This window comes from Scyliorhinus canicula, chromosome 16 (assembly GCF_902713615.1).
Source record: "Scyliorhinus canicula chromosome 16, sScyCan1.1, whole genome shotgun sequence".
In the NCBI taxonomy this organism is placed as follows: Eukaryota; Metazoa; Chordata; class Chondrichthyes; order Carcharhiniformes; family Scyliorhinidae; genus Scyliorhinus; species Scyliorhinus canicula.
In genome coordinates, this window is record NC_052161.1 from 25763870 (window position 1) to 25788321 (window position 24452).

The window sequence follows — 24452 nt, forward strand, 5'->3', positions numbered from 1 at the left end:
GAGTTAGGTGGTGTTGAAAATTACACAGGTATCATCTGCAGGCCAGATCCGGTATTTCTAAAGGTCAACGCCACCTTGGAGGCTGAAGGGAGTATGGAAGATACAAAGCTTCACCTCAGCCCTTTCTAGGGTTAAGCGATAGGATTGGCATAATAATTAAGAAACGATTTGACGCACTGACATTAACTTCCTAACAAAAGGATCATGTATGGTGCTGTTTAGCTACAAAAAAAACTGAGGATACTTACTGTGTTCACAATGTGCTCCCTCCCAGCCTTTGCACTCACACCGATAACTTGCACTGTGGAGTATGCACTCCCCATTGTGCATACACGGATTTGGTTTGCATAGATTAATTGGTGCCTTGGCAACTGTTGAGACAATACAGGAGATTTATTAAAGAGAAATGAAACAGGAATATTACCGTAGGACTGTCACTTAGCCACTCCGTTTCTCAATCATAAGCATTACATTTTACTCCTCATAGTCCTTCCCGTCTTAACTTTCTTTTGTTCCAATCGCTCAATATTTTTTGAGATGGCTGAGTTGTGTTAAAATATGGAGCTTTTAATACATGCTGACCTTTTCCAATGTCAATCAGAATGGTTGCTACACAGATGTGTACAGGTAACTTTCACGGACAGGTTGGGCAACTAAAATCTAGGGACTTTGCTAAATACAAATCCTCAGGCGTCAGGACAAATGGAACTTCACACAATGAAGTATGATCTGGTCCTGCATTGTAATTTTTAAAAACATCAATTCTTGGTTCCTGTTGTTTTATAGATGTTAAATTGCACATTTTGAAGTAGTGACCTTTCTCAATTGAGATGTGAATGGTTTTATTAGGATCTGGAGGTCCAGAGAAATTACACACTCAGTTGAAAAAAATGAAACAGGAAACTGAACTGGAAGGTGACACTAATCTATCAGCGTGAGCACTGAATAATGGACACCTTCCCTCAGACAAAATGTTAACTTTCTAATTCAGGAAGCAGAATCCATTGAAGAATCTTTTGAATACAATTCTCTAATTACATTGCCCACTAAATTGGATAGCCCCCAAAAATAGGCTTGGGGATTGCAATGGGTGATGAACCTGCACCTGGCTATTGCAATACCAGCTGTACACCAACTGGGAGGTTTACGTTATGTTCCGTTGCTGAGATGAAGACTTCAGTGGGGCAGACTACAGAAGAACATCTAAGGTAGCAGAACAAAATGCTTGGTGCATTGTGAAGTCTGTAGGAAAGCCTGTGGTCAATGTCAAAAGGCAGAGAGGAGTCCAGCATTAACATGGCAAAAGGCTTTGTGCAGAACATGAAGTCCTTTCTTGCCAACATGTAATTAGTTGTTAACTTCTTTCATACAACTGTGAGCCCAAGCATGACGCAGCATTTCCTATTCGACATCACAGCTACCATTGCAGCACAAGGAGCTGCCGCCCAAAGTCTGAGGGTCAGCAGTGGAAGCTGAGCCTTCTCTAATGTAGAGTCAGCTTGCCGCAATGCAAGCTCGGACTGCTGCCATTATGGTCGTGGATTACAGTGTGCACCTTCTAGGATCTCACAGAAATCTTCCTCCCACAGACCATTTGGAGCTTCCCAAGACGAGTGGCAGTGGCTATATGTGGAGCACAAACCTGCTAACATCTCTCAGGAAGGCGACATTCCTCTTCCGCCCGGTCCCCTTGTCAGCAGTGTAGGCCCGGACTGTTGCTACCCATGCTGAGATGATGTAGTCCACAGCTGGGCCTTGGGCTGCTTGAGGTTGGTTGCCGTTTTCACTGCTGAAAGTCAACAGCCTTCCACCAGTCATGTTTCAGCCACTGGGATAGTATCGCACAGGAGCATGACGACAGGCAAAGTAACACTGAAAATACTAAGGGGATGATTCTTCTCAACAATATGGCATGATTTCCATTTCTAAATTTGTTTTGGAATGTTTATTTTGTGGTGGTTTTTGCATTGTGGCTAAGTGGACACTGTGATTGTTATAATATCCACTCACGGATATAATGAGATGCAGACAGGCAGTGATTGACACACAGGATAACCAATGAACACACACGACACAGAACAACCAATCACCAGACAGGACACTACTGTACCATAAAACACACGAGGCATTAAGACTCTGCCTCTTCTCACTGGATTCAGCTACAGAGATAGTTAGAGTGCACAAGGCCATGAGCACCTTCTCCATGTGACAGAGAGTTAGTCTGGTCAAGCCAGTCTGAGGTTATCAATTTAGATTAATAGAGTGTCAACCCACAGTAGATTATGTACAGCAACAAGCAAGTTCAATAAAACAGCGTTGGGCCATCTCCTGTGTCGGAAGCCTGATTCGAGTCTCACTGCATCCAGTTGCAGTCGATGTTAGACCAACTCAGATAACACATAATGGTAACAGGGAACTATTAACTCTAACAAACCTACCTCGAGTGACTCTGCAACGACCAGCAAGCAAACATCCAGCGGCATGGAAAAGATCCAGCCTCCTCCACAACTCCGGATCTCCGGCAACCTCGGCGCCAACTGGAAGGTCTTCAACAGAAGTTCCTCCTGTATAACGAGGCCTCCGACCTCGAGGCGCCATCGGATGCCAGGAAGATCGCGCTGTTCCTGTTGACTGCGGGGGATCACGCCATCCACATCTTTAACTCGCTCACGTTTGCTGATGGCGAAGACAAGACGAAGTTCAAGACAGTTCTGCTGAAATTCGACAGCCACTGCGACATTGAGGTGAATGAGAGCTTTGAATGGTACATCTTCCAACAGAGGCTTCAGGGTAAGGATGAATCTTTTCAGTCCTTCTTGACCCATCTCCACATCCTAGCGCAGTCATGTAATTATGACTCAACGGCTGATTCCATTGTCCGGGATCAGATCATTTTCGGGGTCCAGTCCGACTCCCTGCGGGAGCAGCTACTCAAAATCAAACAGTTGACCCTCTCCATCACCATCGAAACATGCATTGTCCATGAGCATGCCAGTAATTGTTACTCCCGCATCAGGGCGGCAGAAATTGCAAAACTGGCCTCCCGCGAGGCAGAAAGGGTGTAGGCCATCGCAAAAATGCAAGGCCTGAGCATCGAGGAGAGTGGCCAGTTTGCGTGCTTTTCCCGGGTCCCCACGCATGCGCGCCACGGCCGGGTGGACGATGAAGCCAAAGACCCTACTGCGCATGTGCGAACGTCGGGCGACCGCACAGCTCATGCGCGATGGCGCACAGAGCGCAATGACGTCAGCGCCATGACGTGTCCAAATTGTGGCTCCGCCCATTTAAAGCGGCAATGTCCAGCCAAAGGCAGGCGATGTCTACAGTGTGGAAAGCCTGGGCATTATGCGGCCCTCTGCAGATCCGCTCCACCGACAACCAGCCAGCGATCCCAGCTGCAGCGCAGACGTGTCCACTACGTACAACAAGGCATGCAGGCTTCTGATCCCGAAAGCCCAACAGACCCCGATGTTGACTGCCTCGAGTCTCTGTATCAGGTGGGCATCATCACCACATGCAAGCTGGTCTCCACCGCGCCTGCAAACCACCTTTTAATCCCGAGTGTGGATCCTGACAACGAGTGGTGTGCTGTCATCACGGTCAACCAGTGTTGCATCCGATTCAAATTGGACACTGGCGCGTCTGCGAATCTCATATCAGAGTCAGACCTCAACAGCATCCAAAACCAAGCTAGCATTCTTCCACCAGCCTGCCAGCTCCTTGACTACAATGGCAATGCCATAGCTGCCAGTGGATCATGCCAGCTCGCTGTATCTCACAAGGCAATCAAGGCGACGTTAAGATTCGAGGTCGCCCGGCCTGACAAGGCATCGCTGCTCGGTGCTCGTGCATGCAAACTCCTAAATCTGGTTCAGCGAGTCCATACCATGTCCTCCACACCTGCGACTGCCTCGCCCAATGCGAACCTACAGGCTGAGATAGATGACATTCTCACGCAATACCATAATGTGTTTGGGGAGATGGGCACGCTCCCATATCGCTACAAGATACTGCTCAAGCCGAATGCCACCCCAGTCATCCATGCACCACGCCAGGTGCCGGCTCCTCTCAAGGATCGTCTGAAAACACAGCTACGGGAACTCCAAGACCAGGACATCATTTCAAAGGTCACGGAACCAACAGACTGGGTCAGCTCCATGGTCTGCGTCAAGAAACACTCCGGTGAACTCTGCATTTGCATCTATCCTAAAGACCTGAATCGCAACATCATGCGAGAGCACTACCCGATCCTGAAGCAAGAAGAGTTAACCTGTGAGATGGCTAAATCAAATTCTTTACCAAGCTGGATGCCTCACGGGGTTTCTGGCAGATACAGCTGGACAAGTTCTGTAGGAAGCTGTGCACGTTTAACACTCCGTTTGGCAGGTATTGCTACAACCGTATGCCTTTCGGCATCATTTCAGCTTCCGATGTCTTTCATCCAATAATGGAGCACATGATGGAGGGCATCGAGGGGGTGCGAGCCTACATGGACGATGTGATCATCTGGTCCACGACGCCCGAGGATCACATCGCTCGCCTCAGACAGGTTTTCCAGAGGATCCACGAAAATGGCCTCCAGCTCAACAGGGCCAAATGCTCATTTGGTCGGTCCGCTATCAAGTTTCTGGGTGACCACATTTCACAGCAGGGTGTGCAACCTGATGCTGACAAGGTGCTGGCAATCAATGCCATGAAGACCCAAGAGGACAAAAAAGCGGTCCTACATTTCCTTAGGATGGTAAATTTTCGCGGAAAATTCATTCCTAACATGGCATCCCACACCACAACCCTCCGGCATCTCGTTAAAAAGTCCAGTGTTCCAGTGGCTTCCCACACATCAAGTGGAGTGACTTGAGCTGAAGGCGAAGCTCACCACAGCCCCAGTACTGGCATTCTTTGACCCAACCAAGGATACCAATATATCCACAGACGCAAGCCAGGACAGCATTGGTGTGGTGCTCCTCCAGAGAAGACGCCTCGTGGCATACGCATCCAGGACCATGACTCCGACCGAACAACGGTATGCCCAGATTGAAAAAGAATGCTTGGGTCTCCTGACAGGAATAGTCAAGTTTCATGACTACATATGCCGTCTGCCAAAGTTCACGGTGGAAACAGACCACAGGCCCTTAGTCCACATAGTCCAGAAGGATTTAAACAATATGACACCTCGGCTGCAGAGGATTCTTCTTCATCTCCGCCGATATGAATTTGAACTCATCTACATACCGGGTAAGGAGCTGATCATCGCGGATGCCCTATCCCGATCCATCGCCACGCCATGTGAACAGGGCAACTTCATTCACCACATTGAGGCACCGGTGCAGCTGTGTGCCAGCAACCTCCCAGCCACTGATGAACGAGTTATCCAAATACGCAAAGAAATTGCCATCCATGTTCAAGACCTTGACCACCTCACGATGCTGCAGAAAGTGCAGCAATCCAGGGACCAGCAGACGATCACGCATGGTGCTTATGCCACGGATCTGCCTGCGTTGGCTCCAGAAGATGTTGTTTGTGTCCAGTTGCCTGAGGGAGGTTGGTCAGCCCCAGCTGTTGTCATCAGACAGGCTGCCCCCAGGTCTTTCATTGTTCAAATGGCTGACGGCTCCATTCTTCGGCGCAACAGGAGGGCGCTGCGCAAAGTTCCCTGCCAACCACCTGACCCCACTTCTCCGCATGTCATCATGCCGCCTCGGGACATCTCGCACCATGTGGCCATGGATCTGGCAGCAGTCCCGCCTGTCCAGGTGCCGGCGTCCTCCCCTCCACCTCTGAGGCGATCAACAAGAATTCATCACCCACTACAAAGACTGAATCTATAGACTTGAATCCTGTAAATTTTGTTTAGTTTGCTCTGTGTCTGCACGATAGACACCTTCCCATGTAAATATGTTCATTCACTCACCACTTGTACATAGTCACACATGTATATATAGCCAAATTCCAAAATTTATTTCAAAAAGGGGAGATGTCATAATATTCACATGGATAGAATGAGATTCAGACAGGCAGTGATTGACACACAGGATAACTAATGAACACACACGACACAGAACAACCAGACAGGACACTACCACTATAAAACACAAGGCATTCAGACTCTGCCTCTTCTCACTGGATTCAGCTACAGAGATAGTTAGAGTGCACAAGGCCATGAGCACCTTCTCCATGTGACAGAGAGCTAGTCTGGTCAAGCCAGTCTGAGGTTATCAGTTTAGATTAATAAGAGTGTCAACCCACAGCAGGTTATGTACAGCAACAAGCAAGTTCAATAAAACAGTGTTGGACCATCTCCTGTGTCGGAAGCCTGATTCGAGTCTTACTGCATCCAGTTGCAGTCGGTGTTAGACCAACTCAGGTAACACATCAGTGATGATTTGTGATTGAAGAAAGGCTAGGTGTAGAACTATTGGTGCATTGGAAATTTGGGTTGCAGTTACTTGTATTATACTCAAATTGAAGTCTTCAAGGACAGCCCAGGTAGAAAGGGGCTGTCTATGTTTCCGGCTCCTCATGCACCTCAGTTGCTCACCGTAAAGCTGGTGTGAAGTGCTAACCATTCATGGTGGACAGATAGTGGAGCTGGCAGCAGATCTCCATAAATCCTGATACCCACTCTACCGAGTGTTGGAGGACTCTGCTAGAGTGGTTGAGTCAGTGGAAGATGTCAATGTATCAGGAAGTGCATACTGTGGCAATTACTTTCTTAATCTAATTGACTTAAAGACAGATGATGATTATTGGCTCAATCTTCAAAGCAGCATAGGTGGACACAGCAGAAACAGTTGCTGTAGGGGGGTAAGAAGAAGATTTTATCTCTCTTGAGCTGTTGGCAGAATAAACTTGCTGAAGGTAAAAGACAAGCTGCTGTATATTCCACCATCGTGGACTAACATATGGAGCGGAGTTCTCCGTTGGCCGATGCCAAAATTGTGAAATGCAATTGGGCGGAGGATAGGTTCCAATGGCAAAATCGCAACTCTCCGTCACCTCGACAGCGGCGTCAATGCGATCCGGAATGCAAGCACAGTAAACACCATTTTCAAGTCATTAGCGGGCTCAACTCGGTATCCTATGGGGCCTCACCGATGCTCCGCCTCCGAAGGGCGGAGGTTTACTTGTGCTTTTAAAAATCGTGAAACAGGCACCGTGGCTGCTGAGGGAGGGAGAGGCCGGAAAGTGTCCAACATTGCCATAGTTTGCTGATAGTTGTGCCGTTTGGCGGCTTCTGTCAAGGCCGGGGAGGGTAGCAGGGGTTGGCCAAGAGGTGCACTGTGGGGTCGGAGTGGATGGGCATGGAACCCCATTACCGCAGCCGGCAAGGCAGCCATGCAGCTGCGCACGCCGCTGACTGCCCACTGTGAACTTAGGGCCACGGGTTGTATAGGTGTCCCCCTAGGCCACCCTCCCTTGGTGCCCTCTGGCCCCAGCCAACCCATCAGCTATATGGATGCCGGTGCTAGCCCCTTCACAGTTGCTGCATCGATCCAGGTTCAACGCCAGTTTTGCTGTCGTGAAAGACCACAAATCCTGCATCGGCGTCATAGTCTCAGAAACAAAAAGTCCCGCCCATGATATTAACAAGAGTTGTTTCAGCATGCCAATGATCACCTCGATCACATTGTATGTGACAGCATGGCTATCATTGTACTCATGCTGTTAATGAAGTAATTAACCCCATTGTCAATAAATAGCCCTCATCACCAATAGTCAGCCTTCTTTTTACCATGGTGACAGAAATTCAGATGGCATAGTGGACTGCTGCAGAATGATGGCATAGTGGACTGCTGCAGAATGATGGCATAGTGGACTGCTGCAGAATGATGGCATAGTGGACTGCTGCAGAATGATGGCATAGTGGATTGCTGCAGAATGATGGCATAGTGGACTGCTGCAGAATGATGGCATAGTGGACTGCTGCAGAATGATGGCATAGTGGACTGCTGCAGAATGATGGCATAGTGGACTGCTGCAGAATGATGGCATAGTGGATTGCTGCAGAATGATGGCATAGTGGACTGCTGCAGAATGATGGCATAGTGGACTGCTGCAGAATGATGGCATAGTGGATTGCTGCAGAATGATGGCATAGTGGACTGCTGCAGAATGATGGCATAGTGGATTGCTGCAGAATGATGGCATAGTGGACTGCTGCAGAATGATGGCATAGTGGACTGCTGCAGAATGATGGTATAGTGGACTGCTGCAGAATGATGGCATAGTGGATTGCTGCAGAATGATGGCATAGTGGACTGCTGCAGAATGATGGCATCATGACTGCTCCAGGATATTGGGCATTGACCTAAATTTAGCACTTTGCAAAATCGCACAGTTAGCAGATATTGAGGGAGTGAAATCCCTTTTGGTTCCAGTAGAAACCCTTCAGCCCCTGGCACCATGTAGACATCTGCAACTTGAATCAACTTTAGAAACACTCAGAATTATAGCAAAAGCCAGAAGATACCAAACCAGCAACTGACAGTAAGTAATTGATGATCCCTTTAGGGAGCACAGGTGGGTATCTTACCTACTGCTGCACCATGTGCAAGGTAAACAAGAGAGCATTGACAGGAGCATGGAGGCTCTAAAATAGCACGTCATGATCTGCCTGCTCTGCATGCTCCTGCTGAACGGCCATTGAGCACACTAATGTTTTACCAACCTGTGCCCACGTGGGGAAAATACAGATTTGGAGCTCAAAGGGGACTTGTATTGCTAAAAGAAAACGAGCACGAACGAACCAAATTTCATACTCTAATGTCTTCAAAGGTATTCCATAAAGCTGCCTTTGCTTTCAAGTTTAAAAATTAAAGATGTGAAGGACTACAATTAACCATCGTTCCAAACTGCAGAAGATGAATAGGCTTGCTCTCACAATTAAATAATTATATTAGAAGCACTGGTGTTCTGCAACAATCAGCTGTATAATTCAGAACAGGCAGAGGAGTACGACGTATATCCATGTTAAAATGGGTAAGTTCTCTTTTATGATTCAAATTGTAACAACTTGTCATCTCACTGAGTCGACCAAAAGTTAAAGTTCCAATTTCAAACACTAACTTCACTTTCTGAAGTACAAACACATCCCCTCTAACTTTGTTGCCATGTCAAACATAGATCAACGCTGCCAGTCCACATAAATCAAATATCGTTTCAACAACTGTTTTGCTGTTCTATTACAATGTTATTACTATACCATCAATAAACACGTTTTCACACACACACACACACGTCTTGTGCTCTCAATTTTGCCACTAAATTGAGGTTTCAGGATGCAAGCTCTGCTCCAGACAGTCCCAGTGAATGGGGATCAGAACTCAGGCCCTAAATTTCTCTCATGCTACAGGTTGTGGAAACCCATTAATAATCTTTATTGTCACAAGGAGGCTTACATTAATACAGCAATGAAGTTACTATGAAAAGCCCCTAGTTACCACATTCTGGGGCCTGTTAGGGTACACAGAGGGAGAATTCAGAATGTCCAAATTACCCAACAGCACATCTTTTGGGACTGGTGATGGGAAACTGGAACACCCGCGGAAACCCACGCAGACACAGGGAGAACGTGCAGACTCCGCACAGACAGTGACCCAAACTGGGAATCGAACCTGGGTCCGTGGTGCTGGGTCCACAGTGCTAACCACTGTGCTACCGTGCCGCCCATTGTGTTAGCCCATTAAATCTTCCCACTCTCAGTGGCTGGTCTAACGAGCTACAGAAAGTGTGCTCACTTCGCGATCTGTCGGGTCTGACCACCCTATGAATTATTCTACCACTTCAAACTGGTGTGGGATTCTACGTGAACTGGCGGGGCGGGCCACTACTGCGCCGAGCAGTGGCGTGTATCACTCCGGCATCGGGCCGCCCCAAAAGTGCGGAATCCTCTGCATCTTCAGGGGCTAGGCTGGCACCGGAGTGCCAACCAGCGTGGAAGGGCTTAGCGTCACACGAACCGGCGCTGAAGGGCCTCTGCCGGCTGGCGCGAGTTGGTGCATGCGCAGGGGCGCCAGCGTGTGCTGATGTCATCCCAGTGCATGCGCAGGGGGGGTTCTTCTCCGCACCGACCATCACGGAAGTTGACAGCTGCCGGTACGGAGGGAAAGAGCACCCCCACGGCATTGGCCCACCCGCGGATTGGTGGTCCCCGATCGCGGGCTCGGCCACCGTGGGGGCACCCCCAAGGGCCAGATCCCCTCCAAGTCCCCCCTCCCCCAGGACTCTTCAGGCTGCCCGTGGAGCCAGGTCCCGCCGGTAGGGACCTGTTGTGATTTACGCCGGCGGGACCCGTCGAATATGGGCGGCCACCCGGCACATTGCGGGCCGGAAAATCGCCGGTGGGGGCCGCTGCCAGCAGCCGCCGACTGGCGCGCTGCGATTCCCGTCCCCACCAAAACCCCGGCGCCGGAGAATTTGGCAGCCGGTGGGGGCGGGATTCACGCCGCCCCCCGGCGATTCTCTGACCCGGCCGGGGGGGGGGGGGGGGGGGGGGGTCGGAGAATCCCGCTGTTCTCTGATAGAATTGTGTGATGGGATATGTAAACAACGATCAGCACCTTTTGCACGCATTACATCTTTCCACCTCAATAGCCATTCCATTGCCTTTTACATGGACAGTTCAGTTAAATTGTCTCACCTGGCATGCTACAGCAAAAGCACATTAGGTTGGTTTGTCTTCCAGAAAATCATACTCAATTTTTAAAATATTATTCCTTTAGTACTGAATTAAATAGGCAGATTGTGATTTATCCTGGACCAGCCAATGAGAAAATGTTATATTAGGACCCACCTTCTGTGGAAATTTGATCTCTTTCCAGGTTGGAATATATTTTAAACATTAATTACAGATCTCCAGTGACTTTCCCGCCTTTGAATTTTGAAGTGAGTGGGAACTAACACAATATTGACATCAGGGATGGCCTTGGATTTGTTTTAGGAATGTGAGCCCTTCAGGAAGCCTATTTTCATGCAAAGGGAAGGGTCTATGTTTTTAAAGATGTCCAGATGCCTAAGCCGTGGTTGGTCTCAGCAGTACCCCACTCTCGTTCACAATGGGGCTCTCCAGTGGAGGAAGTGGAGTTTACTCCCCCGGGTTGCTTTCCAAGTGCACCTCCATGTGGATGTCAGGTGACCGAAGGCAGCCATTGTTTCCCTCAAATTTTCAAACTGCTGGAGGCCTTTGAAATGGAAAAGTTGGCAGTTGAAAATATCCCCCAACCTTCCCATTCCCAGCCAAAGAAAGAAGGGGTTACTATTAAGCAGCACATTTCCTGACTGCCCGATGCCACAAAACGCTTTGCAACCAATTAAGTGTCGTTTCTGGGGTTGCCACGGAAGCACTGGGCCAGGAAATCTATTGATGCCGGCGTGAAAAACTCTGTTGTTTACACCACCGTCAACATTTAGCGCCGTATTGCAGAATCCCGGCCATAGTCTCCCGAAAGTACGGTAGCATGGTGATTAGCACAATTGCTTCACATCTCCAAGGTCCCAGGTTCGATTCCCGGCTTGGTTCACTGTCTGTGCGGAGTCTGCACGTTCCCCCCGTGTGTGCGTGGGTTTTCTCCGGGTGCTCCGGTTTCCTCCCACAGTCCAAAGATGTGCAGGTTAGGTGGATTGGCCATGCTAAATTGCCCTCAGTGTTCAAAATTGCCCTTAGTGTTGGGTGGGGTTACTGGGTTATGGGAATAGGGTGGAGATGTGGGCTTGGGTAGGTTGCTCTTTCAAAAGAGCCGGTGCAGACTCGATGGGCCGAATGGCCTCCTTCTGCACTGTAAATTCTATGATCTATGAAAGAAGTAGCCATTTTCCGCCTTTGCTGAACCGAAAGACTAACCTTAACCCGAAAATGTTAATTATTTGCTGAATTTAGCTCACAGATCTACTTAATACCGGATATTATTTGGGAAAAGGAGAGTCTCAGAGAGTTCAGTTATTTGGAACCGAGGGATAGTTTCATGTGAAAGAATGTCTGTATAGTCACCAGTATACGCAAGTGTCATAGTGTATTATAGTCCTTCTTGTCGTGTGTATATTATTGTCTTTCTTTTAAGTTAATAAATATTCTTGATTAATTGTTCACACAATGACTGGACTGTTCTTCACTGGGTTGCACACCATTCCTCACGTGATACCAAAAAATCACACACACCACTGGCGTTCCAAGTTACCTTTCAGGATTTTGGGATACCCTCGTATTTAACACGAATGTGATTCGTAATGATCATCATGACATGAAATGGAAATGGGCACGCACACGTCCTGTGCTCATGACCATCACTGCGGTGCCTGTTTTCCCGCCAGCTCTGAGCCTTGACTTCAATGTTAGGAGGAGGTAAAACTGGGAGCAAACACTCCTGCAAAGGCAACCTCATCTAATATCATTGAGAAATGTCTGATTGTTAAAACCAGAACACCCGATGGTGAAGCCAATGTGGGAAAACATCCAAAAGGTTAAACTGAATTCATTTGTCTTTAGTTTCTGTTTGTTTTTAACTTATGTGGGTGGAAGGTGGAGGGATGGAGGATTCCTCAGTCTACGTTCCCAGCAATCCCCAGAGAGGAGGTGTTTACTGAGCCACCAAGGGTGGTGTTGGCGAATCAGTTTGGATTCTGGAATGCTCCCCCCTCCCCTCCTCCTGCTCTCTGCCTGTGTCTAACAGCAAAAATCAGCCTGTTGGGGCTGGGGCACGGAATTAGTGCGGGTGTCCCCAGAGATGGAGATGGTAGTAGAAGTCGATCTGAGCGGAACTTGTGTTTTGGGGGGGGGGGGAGCATTGGGGAAAGAGATTCTGATTTCAATGAGATTTTAGGGGTAGGCCCCATTCTACTGGACTGCAGATTTGCAACAAATCTCTGGGGACAGACAGCACCCCGGGGCATCTTCAATATCCGCCCCCCGGGGATTTGATGTATATCTGTAGCACTGGTAGAAGGGGTTTCTTTCCCTCCTAATTGAATTTTATTTTTTTTGGGGGGGGGGGGCACGCAAAACGTCAATCATCGTGGGATTTTAATCCAGACAGGAGTTGAAAGCATTTACTTGTTCTTCACCGTCAGGACAAGAGGAACCTCGGAGAAGTTCATTGAAATCCAGCTGGAACTCGTTGTGCCCAGTGACTGGCTTTCCGTGATGCCTCTTCCACCCGCATCGCCTTGTATATGTCCAGCCAGAGCCGGTGGCCTTGGTCATCATTCATGATGCAGATCACCAAACACATGACACGGTTAATCAAAGTATCTCCCGATGAACTTTTCATCTAAATTCTGATAAGAACCCCTTCAATAATAAATAAAGTTGGTCTATTAAAATAATTCATTGCATACTCTTTTTAGGTGGGATCTCCAGATTGGAGAAGTGTGAACTAAAGCGAAGAGGCAATGAATAGCCCGAAAAGGGCAACTTAATGAGGTGGGTTTCACAATCATTTTTCAAACGGTACTATTTTTTTTTATTTAAAAAAAAAAGAAACCCACCTGGGAATTTGTGAACCAAATTTGATATTCCAGCCTAAAAGTAAATCAGAAATGATTTGAGGGAAGCTCTCAGGATAATTTACAGTGCCGAGAATGGTTTCAAGAAGCAGTAAGAAGCGGGTTTTGTTTAATTTTTCTGTACTTTGAAATCATTAGTTTCATCGTTACTTAGATGATGAAATGATGAAAGGTATCAGCTCTGTGTGAGAAAACAATTGAATTGGCTGGCACACGCCAAAGCCTTACTCAATAATATGTTTTTGTAGAACGTTAATGGAGCTTCACAAGTTTCCACCTATATTGGATTGTGACCTACATAATTACATTGCTACTTTTGTTTACCCTAGTTGTGTTTACAGTATTTCACTCTCTTACATGCAACGTGTCTTGTTATTATTGTGACTGGTTTATATTTACTTAACTGAAACCCAATATATTAAAGAATATTTTTTAAAAACCAAGAGGTTCAAAGCTGGTATTGATATTCAGCAATGGTACCTGTAAATTATGATGAAATGGGATAGTTCTAAAGGCCCCCTTTTTAGTGCGCTTCTTTAGATTCTGTCAAAGTGAATAAGTTAGTTAGTTCCTCCAAGCACGCAACCAGAGAGATCAGAAGATTCCACCCATCGAGCCTGCACAGCTGAAAGTGTGGTCACAAATGATAAGGCAAGGGAATAGGTAGGACTTCAAATCTGGGGCAACACAGAGCTCTTAGAGGTTGGAGAACTAGAGAGAGTGTTACAGAGATTTACAGATTTAATGGGATGTCATTCTATACATTACTGTTTCAGGTCGCATGTAAACCTTCTCCTTGCAAGTGGATGTGCTCTGCAATCTAGAGTGAGCTGGTCCACAACCTCCGCACAATTCACACCAATGATAACCTGCCACACGGAAGTGAGCGGCCTTACAAATAGGGAATTGAGGAATATTTGGAAAGGCAATGCTCCAGCCAATGCAACATGCAACCCCTCTCGAGTGAGCTCTTCTCAGAGCAGGAGAAGCTCTGGTAAAACCGAGCAGAGTGGGTTGACCACACCAGAGAGCCCTGATGGAGTTTGAGGAAAGGGCTCAGAGTTCGTGGGCACTGAGTGGGACAGAGCCATTGGCAATGGAGAGCTTGGCCTGAACCGTACAGCAAGTAAGGATCTCTCGATTGAATGGAAATCTGAAGGTCAAAAGTGCCCCCATCTTGGAGGCAGTTGATGCTATTACGTACTCTCCTTTATCACTTGCATTTCCTCCAGGAAGAGACCAAGACCTGAAGAGGGGGAGCAGGACCCCCTATTCCAGCTCCTTCCCCAGCCACAGCTCTGAAAGGAGCCAGGCGGGAGAGGAACTCCACAGCATACAAGACATCACAGTGTTCACTTGCACCCTCCACCAGCTCAGGTACACGTACACCTCAGTGGGCTTTAGTGCTAGTTCAGGTGGGGTCGCACAATCTGGTGGTCAGGGCACAGACATGTGTCCACAGCAGGAGGGGCGAGTTTAGCTGAGCTCCTCAGCTCTTAGAGCACAACAGGGGAAGAGGCATCTGTGAGGTCCAAGTCTGATGACGAGCCTCCAGAATCGGCCTTTCAACTCATGGTGGTCCGCCAGCAGGAGGCAGGGCAACATCAGGAAGAACTGTTGGATGCCGTTAACAAAGTGGCATGTGCGCTGAAGGTTTTTGTCTGCTTGATCTATGAAGTTGCCCACACAGGTTCTAAAGTTGCCATGGAGAGGGTGGCGGATGCCGTGGAGACACTTGCAAGATGCCCTGTGACAACACAAGAGGGGAACAGGGCCTCTCAATGTCACTCCAGGGCCCCTTCCCCTCAATAAGTCAGGCCAAGGCCCTCAGACACCTGAAGGGAGGAGGAGCAACAACTGGACATCCCTGAGTCATCAACCCGAGACACCCAAGAGTTTGGCCTCTCCATCCGAATCCCTTCTGCCACCTCCTGCGTACCCGTTCAGTTGTCCATCCACACTGACCAGCGCCTCTCACTCCCATGCAGCACCTGGGTCTGCCCAACACTTGGGCTCAGATTACTTTTGGTCCTGGTGAAATGAAGAGCAGCAACTCCCCTCCCCCCCTTCCCCCCCATGGGTCTTTCCCACTACCACCCCCTTCCGCATCCACCCTCACTCTGTCCTATCCCTTCACTCCTGCATCCTCCCAGACTCTGTCCTCTCCCGCTCCACCTTAACCATTCACTACTCCTTCCCCTACAGCATTCCGGACTCACTCCTGTGATGTCCCTCAGGAGGACCATGACGGATCACAGATTTTCTGCTGTAGAATAGGCTCACTTCATTCTCAAAGCAAACTTTTCTCTGGTCTGTTCAGAGTCTGACCTTAAATAATCATTAACAGTCAAAAAGTACATCCCAAATGCTTTGAAAAAGATGCATGCAGTTACCTTCACACAATCTGTGAACGATGCTATCTTCAAAATATTTCAAATCTTCATAGGATGGCACCGTTATCGTGTAGTTGGCAGAACCTGCGATCCTTAACAATGATTCCTTCTGCGCGTCACCAATTCCTACAGCAAAGACCGTGATGCCATTATTCCTCAGGGTCTGTGCAGGAACGGCTGCATCATCAGTACTCGCCCCATCTGTAAGCACTACAGCCACTTTGTTCACTCCAGGTCGTGCTCCTTGTCGGATACTCAAGACATCATCATAAACGTGAAGGAGAACACTGCCTGTGGAGGCAGTTCCACCCAAGTAAGGGGCCAGGCTAGTTGCATTCTGGAGATTAATACCTGAATCAGAAGCATCAAGGCCAAAAATTGTCCTAGATCTGCTGCCGTAAATCACAAGGCCAACTTGGGTAACATCGCGATTAATCTCAAACTGCGTAATGGCACTTTTCACAAAATCTTTCACCTTATCAAAATTGACCTTTCCAACCCCAGCAGATGCATCCAAAGCAAAGACCAGATCCAGAGGCTGGGACAAGCATCCTGCACAGAGACAGAAAGAAACGCAGAATTAGAAAATCCCACAAAGGAAATGTTTTCCATGGACCTCTCCAAAAAAGAAACAAGATTAAGTGAAAAGCATTGGCGAGAATTGGGCAACTTGTTTCCACTTGTATACGTTTGGACAACAACAGCAACTCACATTTCTACAACATTTTTAATGTAGCAAATGTCCCGCTGCATTTTCCAATTATGCAGAAGGAAAACTACACCAAGCTGTGAAACATTCAGGTTGGTAGGAATATGTCATTATGGTGGATGACAGAAGCAATATGTGGGAAGGAGGATGACAGAATCAACCATGTAAAATGCTGAAGACGCCGAGGAGGATTTGGGACAAATATTACAGCCAAACAGGGTGTTGTTTGTGGCTTTGGTTAAGGCCGTATTGATGCTATGAAATCAGAAGATAAACTGGAGAGATAGAAGGTGATATGTACATGGGCCTTGGAGAGAAAAAAATGTCAGTGATGAATTGGCATGTGACTATAGTAGAAGGCCCAAGAGTTAGTTTTTTGAGAAGGGGGTTTTGAAGATTAACTTTTGAACACAGCCCACTTGTTAAAAAAGATCGGTTCTTTCCTCAGGTCTTCTGTAACTCTACAGCTTTACTGCTCTGTTTGGAATTTGTAACAAAAATCGTGATGTGCATTCCTGGCATGTTCCAATAATGTGGGTGCTACAAAGCATTCTGTGTTTTGTCTGACAGAAAGCATATTTTGTCTAATAAAGAGAAGGTGCTGAGATACAAATCAAAAAGTAGTGCACTATGCAGAGTATTAGGGGGGGCCTAAAAATTTTGATGAGAGTTGCAATATTAAAAGTCTGCAGTTTTTACCATCAACAAGGTGGTTGTGTATACTATTTAACATAAAATAGAAAATAGTGATAGCCCGGCGACGAATACTATTGACGTGGAGGGACTCAAAGCCCCCGAAGACTGAGTTGTGGCTTACGGACATGTCGAGTTTCCTGGGTATGGAAAAAATTAAGTTCGCCTTGAGGGGATCTGTACAGGGGTTCGCCCGGAGGTGGCAACCACTTATTGACTTCTTTGCGGGAGAGTGAGCGTCAGCAGGGGGTGGGAGGGAGGGGTAGAGTAGAGTAGGAGGGAAAATATGGCGGGTAGTACCGGTGGGAGAGGAGCGGGCTTGTGCAGTATGTTACGATTGAAGTATTGAATGTACGTGGATGTTTGCGCATTTTTGCCTTTTTTGCTTTCTTTCTGTTGATGTCTGTAACTGTCTACAAAGCCAAAAACTACCTCAATAAAATTGTTTATTTTAAAAATAGAAAATAGTTAATGTGGTGTTAATTAAAAGTTTTAATTGGTATCTTTTTCCTCTCCTGTTCGGTTTACTTCATTCACTGGTTGATAGGATAGACAGGAGACATACTCCTTGGGTTCTGCAAGTCAAATTGTAAAGATACACACTGGGTCTCCCTCCTACCGTGCAGACACTTTACCATCATATCGTATTTCCACCTAATAACTTTGATGAGCTGGTTAAGTTATCACACGTTGGAGTGATTTTTCATACACTTAGTTCATGGTACAATATATGTGTGCACCCATGTTCTATCTTTTGCCCTGCTATCAGACAATGAAAAAATGAAGGACAAATTTAGGAAATGTACATGCCTTGATTATCAATGCTGCAGATTTTAGTTCTGAGTTCAGGAATCTTATTCAAGAGGTCCTGGGGATTTGAATATGTGACCGTACGCTGTGGATTTCCTGTAATTCCATCCAGTTCAGACTGAAGACTCTGACTGCCAATCGCAAGAAGGAAGATCTCTCGCTCTCTGGCATACTTGGCTGATTCAACAATGGAATCTTCTGCTTTTGAGTCTGTGAGCAGAACCAAGACATGGGGATGATCTTTTGGAGCATGTGCAGGTGTCGAGCGAGTTTTAAATCCAAACTGGGTAAGGTAATGCAGAGCTTTGCCAGTCTTTGTGCTGCCCCCTTTAAAGCGCACTGAATCGATCTTCTTAACAACGTCCAACACATCCCTGTGTTGTCCCATCGGTAGCTCCATCTGCACACCGTCACTGAATTGTGCCACTCCAACATTGACTTGACTATCTTCAGTCAGCACAACCTGGAGAAATTTTTTCACAAATGCTTTGTAACGAAGAAATCCTTCAAGGGTCATCTTGGAAGAGCCATCAATTAGCAGCAAAAGATCCACACTGCAGTCAAGGCCTTGTTGTGGAGCTGTTAAATAAAAAAAAAGTGCAAATATATTTATTGGAAGTACCGTATGTGATAAAGCTTCAATTGATTCGAAGACCGTTGATATTTGCTGTACATTCAGAAAGGTAATTTTCCATTCTCGTGTCGCGATAGACTGGGAAATAAGACCCACTGGATTGCTCTACAGAGAGATGGCATAGACCTGATTGACCAAATGGCCGTCTTCTGTGCCATAATGACTCTGTGAACTTTCCATCAACAAATCACCATCATTATCAGCAGTACTCTGGAATAACCAAAATAGAATATTGTATTACTTACCGTTCCTATGATATAATAGCACAATTGTTGGAATAGTTCATATGTGTCCAATTTACGTATACGGATTCTGTTAAGGTTAATCTTTAGTTCGGTCCTTTTAAAATTGGATTTTCTGACATTTCCCCAGCCTTGATAACAGTTAGATTATGAAAGAGTTCATTCAGACTTCCACGTTCAATTTGTGGCGGTTAGTGTCACATTATTAACTGTCCTATAGTCCTTACGTGCTGTCCCTCTTTGCAAAATTTAGTCCATGAAATAGTGCAGAATTTGAGAACAGAAATTTTTTTTATTTTTTTTTTTACAGTGGATCAGAAAATAAAAGAATTGTAGCCGAATAGGCAAAACATGAGAGGATTGTGGTTTTAAAAATTCCTTCTCTCAAAGAGTTAATGTGGTGATTGTTTGCTATTTAGCACTCCTGTGCCTATGTTCAAATAATGGTATCAGACCACACATTGATAAGCATTCAGCTGCCAGACATACAGGCAGAGTACAGTTAGATACCAATAGATAAGCAGGCAAGACATGCAGGCACTGGTCAACAGATGCACTTGATAAGTCAGTATTCTTATATCAGTAAATACACATAATAAGACAAAGAACAAAGAAAAGTACAGCACAGGAACAGGCCCTTCAGCCCTTCAAGCCTGTGCCGACTGTGCTGCCCGTCTGAACTAAAATCTTCTATACTTCGGGGGTCTGTATCCCTCTATTCCCATCCTATTCATGTATTTGTCAAGATGCCCCTTAAATGTCACTATTGTCCCTGCTTCCACCACCTCCTCCGGCAGCAAGTTCCAGGCACCTACTACCCTCTGTGTAAAAGACTTGCCTCGTATATCTCCTCTAAACCTTGTCCCTCGCACCTTAAACCTATGCTCCCTAATAATTGACCCCTCTACCCTGGGAAAAAGTCTCTGACTATCCACCCTGTCTATGCCTTCATAATTTTGTAGACCTCTATCAGGTTGCCCCTCAACCTCCGTCGTCCAGTGAGACATTGAGCTTATTTGCTGAGAAATTTGTGCTTAGATAAAGATCATACCTGGCAATGGATTGATCCAACACGTATAGAAAACAGATTGGTCTGGTGGCAATCAATTGTAAATGGCCTGTTACTAAACTGATAAACTATTGCCTGCTACCATCCATCGGTAACATCATGGAAATTCAGGCATGAGCAGGACACTACATTTAAATGGAAATCAAAAAATAACCTCTCCTGTCCGTTTCCTACTAATATCACATTAGACCATTCTAGTAATAACCGGTCCTATCTGCAGTAACTATGGCAGCTGATGCAGTAATTTACAAGTAGGAAATCAGTAATGGCAATGTGTTGCAATTGCTTCTAATGGGCCCATTATCTGAAGTTTGATTTTAATTTTAAAATAACAATTGCCTGAATTTCATATTATACCTGTAATCACACTTGTTACCAATCAATCACAGGCAAATATTCACTGCCAGGGTTATTGCAGCAATAAATTTTGCTCTCCTTATCTAAAGAATAATGGCCGGGATTCTCCCCTATTCGGCGGGGCGGGGGGCCCCGGCGTGATGGAGTGGAGTGAACCACTCCGGTGGCGGGCCGCCCCAAAGGTGCGACAGTCTCCGCACCTTTAGGGGACAAACCTTCACATTGAGGGGCTAGGCCCACGCTGGAGTGGTTCCCACTCCACCGGCTGGCATGAACGGCCTTTGGCCGGGGCCGAAAGGACTTCACCGGTATGGTGAAGACCATGGCGAAGGCGGAAGTAAAAGAAAATGTGCCCCAACGGCACAGGCCCGTCCGCCGATTGGTGGGCCCCGATCGCGGGCCAGGCCACCGTGGGGGCATACTCCGGGGTCAGATCGCCCCGCCCGCCCGTGCCCCCCCCCCCCCCCCAGGACCCCGGCGCCCACCCGCGCCGCCTGCTCCCGCCGGTAAGAGAGGTGGTTTAATTCACGCCGGCGGGAGAGGCTAGTCAGCGGCGGGACTTCGGCCCATCGCGTGCCGGAGAATCGCCACGGGGGGCCCGCCGACCGGCGCTGGGGGCCCGCCAATCGGCGCGGCGCGATTCCCGCCCCCACCAAATCTCGGGGGGCGGAGAATTTGGGACACGGGGGGGGGGGGGGGGGGGGGGGGGGGGGGATTGACGCCAGCCCCGGGCGATTCTCCGACCTAGCGGGGGGTTGGAGAATCCCACCCTATGTTCTTGCTATAGAGGGAGTGCAGTGAAAGTTTAGCAAGCTGATTCCTGGGATGGCAGGACTGACATATAAAGGAGAGATTGAGTCAAGTTAGGATTATATTCGTTGGGAGTTTAGAAGAATGAGAGGGAATCTCAGAAACCTATAACATTCTAACAGGACTAGATAGGATAAATGTAGGAAGTATGTTTCCATTGGCGGGGGAGACCCAAACCAGTGGTCACAGTCTGAGGATACGGGGTAAACCATTTAGGTCTGAGATGATGAGAAATAGTGGTGAACCTGTGGAATTCACTACTACAGAAATCAGTTGAGGCCAAAGCATTGTATGTTTTCAAGAAGGAATTTGATACAGCTCTATGGGCTTAAGGGATCAAAGGATATGTGGGGGAAAGCAGAAAAACAGGTTACTATGTTGGATGATCATAATGAATGGTAGAGCAGGCTCGAAATGGCCTACTTCTGGTCCTACTTTTCTTTATTTCCATGTTATACTTGTGGAGAAAAGCATCCACTCATTATGGAATCCATTGAATTTCCGTCCCTCTGAAATCGATGGCAAAGGTGGTCATTTCGGAGGTAAACAAACCAGATGTTTTACAGTTTCCAACATGGCATGCAACTTCCCAGGAATGTTTGAATATTGATAACTCTGATGAGGTTAAACTGCTCCATTTGCATCCACGTAAAACAGTTAATCAAATGCACGACGATATTGAAGCACAGCCAAGATTCATGACCTGCTGTCATGTTCAGTAATGGCCATCATTGTTGCCAAATTCTCTGGTTTGGCATGTCCTGTTAAAGACGGGCAGAATTGGGAAGGGTGGGCAGTTTAAGATTTCAATCATGATTTGAAGCTCAAATAATATGTCAAGCATCAGAAATTCAACCGCATTTTAATTGATAAATACAAGTCCAATAGTTCCAACGTGTATTTAACTGGTAATTAACTCTTGTTCAAAGTACAATCCTCCAGATAGTAAAGTGGATATGCAGCAAGCAGCACACTGGGGGTTGTTCAACAACAATGAACCAAATGGGAGGTAATGTAGAACTGATCATCTCAAAGAAAGAGATGGGGTGGCACGGTGTCACAGTGGTTAGCACTGCTCCCTCACAGCACCAGCAGGTTCCCAGATTCAATTCTAGCCTTGAGTGACTGTCTGTGTGGCGTTTGCACAATTCTCCCTGTGACCGCGTGGGTTCCCTCCGGATTCTCCGGTTTCATCCCACAGTCCAACGAGATGCAGGTTAGATGGATTGGCCATGATACAATTGCTAAATTGCCCCTAAATTAGACCGTCATGAGACAGAATGATTAGAGGTCTTGGGGCCGAAATGATCTCAACCTATTCTCAAACTTTAAATGGGCAGGTGAGTGGGGCTGGTTAGCGTGCTCTTTCGAAGGGTTGTGTAGCCACCTGGGTGGCCACGTCCCGATTCCAAAATGGACACTCGCAAAGAGTACAGGGAAAATTGGACAGTACTAGGAAAACACGCAGTTGTAAAGTTTGCCTGTGGATTGGAACTTGCAGATCCCAGACAGAACTGATACTACAAGCAATTAGCATAGTAATGAGCTATCTCCGGGGAGTAAAGAGAAACATTTAAGCAATCGGTACCAGGGCAGACTCCCCGGCGCCAGTGGAAACTAAAACAAAGGCAGGCCAACGGTTACCTAGGTCCCCCCCAGTGATCAAGGAACGACCCCGTTATTGGAGAGAATCAATACAAACGATTGGGACATGGTCCAATTAATTGGGGCCAAGTTCAGGAACCGCCCAGAAGGGTGCGAAACCCTTTGGGGTATAAAGAAGAGTCCCCAAGGTCAGAGCGCTCTCTTCTTCTTCACCTTCACCTTGGCTTTGGCTCTCAGCGACGAGAGATCCGACAAGCACCAGCCAAGTAAGTCTAAGGTCAATGCACGCTACGAGATAGGCGCTCCTAGCTACTATTCTATACCAGTTTGAAGCCAGCAGTATCAGAACCGGACAATGGCCATTGTTCCTTTGAGTGAGTGGGCGCCCGAAGCTAAGTATAGGCTTTTAGTAGTAGTTGTAGTTTAGTGAGTAGAGTTTGTGCATGAGTAATAATTGACTGTGTGTGTAAATAAATGTGCATTAATTTCAAACTTACTAACTGGTGTATCGAGTCATTGATCAGTATTCGGTTTTGAACCTTGTGGTGGTATCAGAAAGATACCCGGTGACTCTTGAGCAAAGGTAATTAAAACAGAGCAAATTAAGGAAAGCATAACGAGCAACAGTTGGTGCAGATGTGATGGACTAAATGGCCTCGTTTTGTACAGTCAGGATTCTATGATTCTTCTATGAAAGCTTGGAGGTGCTGGATTTGTGTTCAGTATTTAGCCTCAACAGTGTTTTAAAAAAAAAAGCACAATTTAAGAAACAGCAACAGAGTCACCATGGAAATATCCATACATACATATCAAAGTAAATGTGAAGACAATTTACCACAAGTAAAATCTCCTCCAAACGCTGTGGGGCAAACACAGTGATAGTTTTCAAAGTCTTCGGAGATGCAAGTGCCTCCATACTGACATGGCTGTGAATCACAGGGATCTATTAAGGGTTTTAGATGAACAGCATTAAGATTTTCACTGTTACTGCATTATTAACATTAAAATGATCCATTTGAAAATAACAGCTAATTGTACAAGCCCACTAGAAACAAAATGTATCACAAAACATGTAACTTTTTGTTTTACATAATAAATACACATGTGCATTTCTTTTCAGGCACATCACATCTTGTGTCACATTTAGTTATAGGCAGCTTTTTTTTGCAATTTATCAACCTCTCATTTCTTGAAAGAATCATTCAAACAAAAGCTATTCACCAACTGCACAGAAAATTGCTCCCACTGACTGAAAATACACCAGTGCTTGAGTCGGAATATTCGTAGCCTATAACTTAAGGTTTCTGAGCAATCTCAAGAATAGTAAATTAGATATTTTTTCCAGATTCTAACCTGCTGAGCAACTAACCATTGATTGACCTTACAATGTACAGTTAACTTTGATTGACTTGATCCTGTTCTTTGTTTAAAAGTAGTTAGGCTTTGTAGATGCAGATGCAATTCAGAGGTAGAGTAATACATTGTACATTGCATGGTGTCCTTATAAAATAAAAAATTATAAAATAATAATAAGACCTTGTAAAGGTCTGCTGGCATAGATAAAGATCTCTAATCCCAATTTAAGAGACTCTGGCTTTTTGGGGGCCCCTTTTCAAATTTTATTTTAACACTG

At 46.5% G+C, this 24452-nt stretch overlaps 1 protein-coding gene across 1 annotated transcript in view; it reads right to left on the minus strand.

Annotated features, from left to right (window-relative positions):
• Positions 1-24452, minus strand: part of vwa2 (von Willebrand factor A domain containing 2) — an 84587-nt gene that overhangs the window by 15896 nt on the left and 44239 nt on the right. The window contains exons 10-13 of the mRNA XM_038821941.1: positions 23655-23762; positions 18103-18681; positions 15891-16442; positions 249-371 (exon numbers count right to left, since the gene is read on the minus strand). Coding sequence (XP_038677869.1) covers positions 249-371; positions 15891-16442; positions 18103-18681; positions 23655-23762 — 1362 coding nt within the window. The remainder of the gene's footprint in view (positions 1-248; positions 372-15890; positions 16443-18102; positions 18682-23654; positions 23763-24452) is intronic.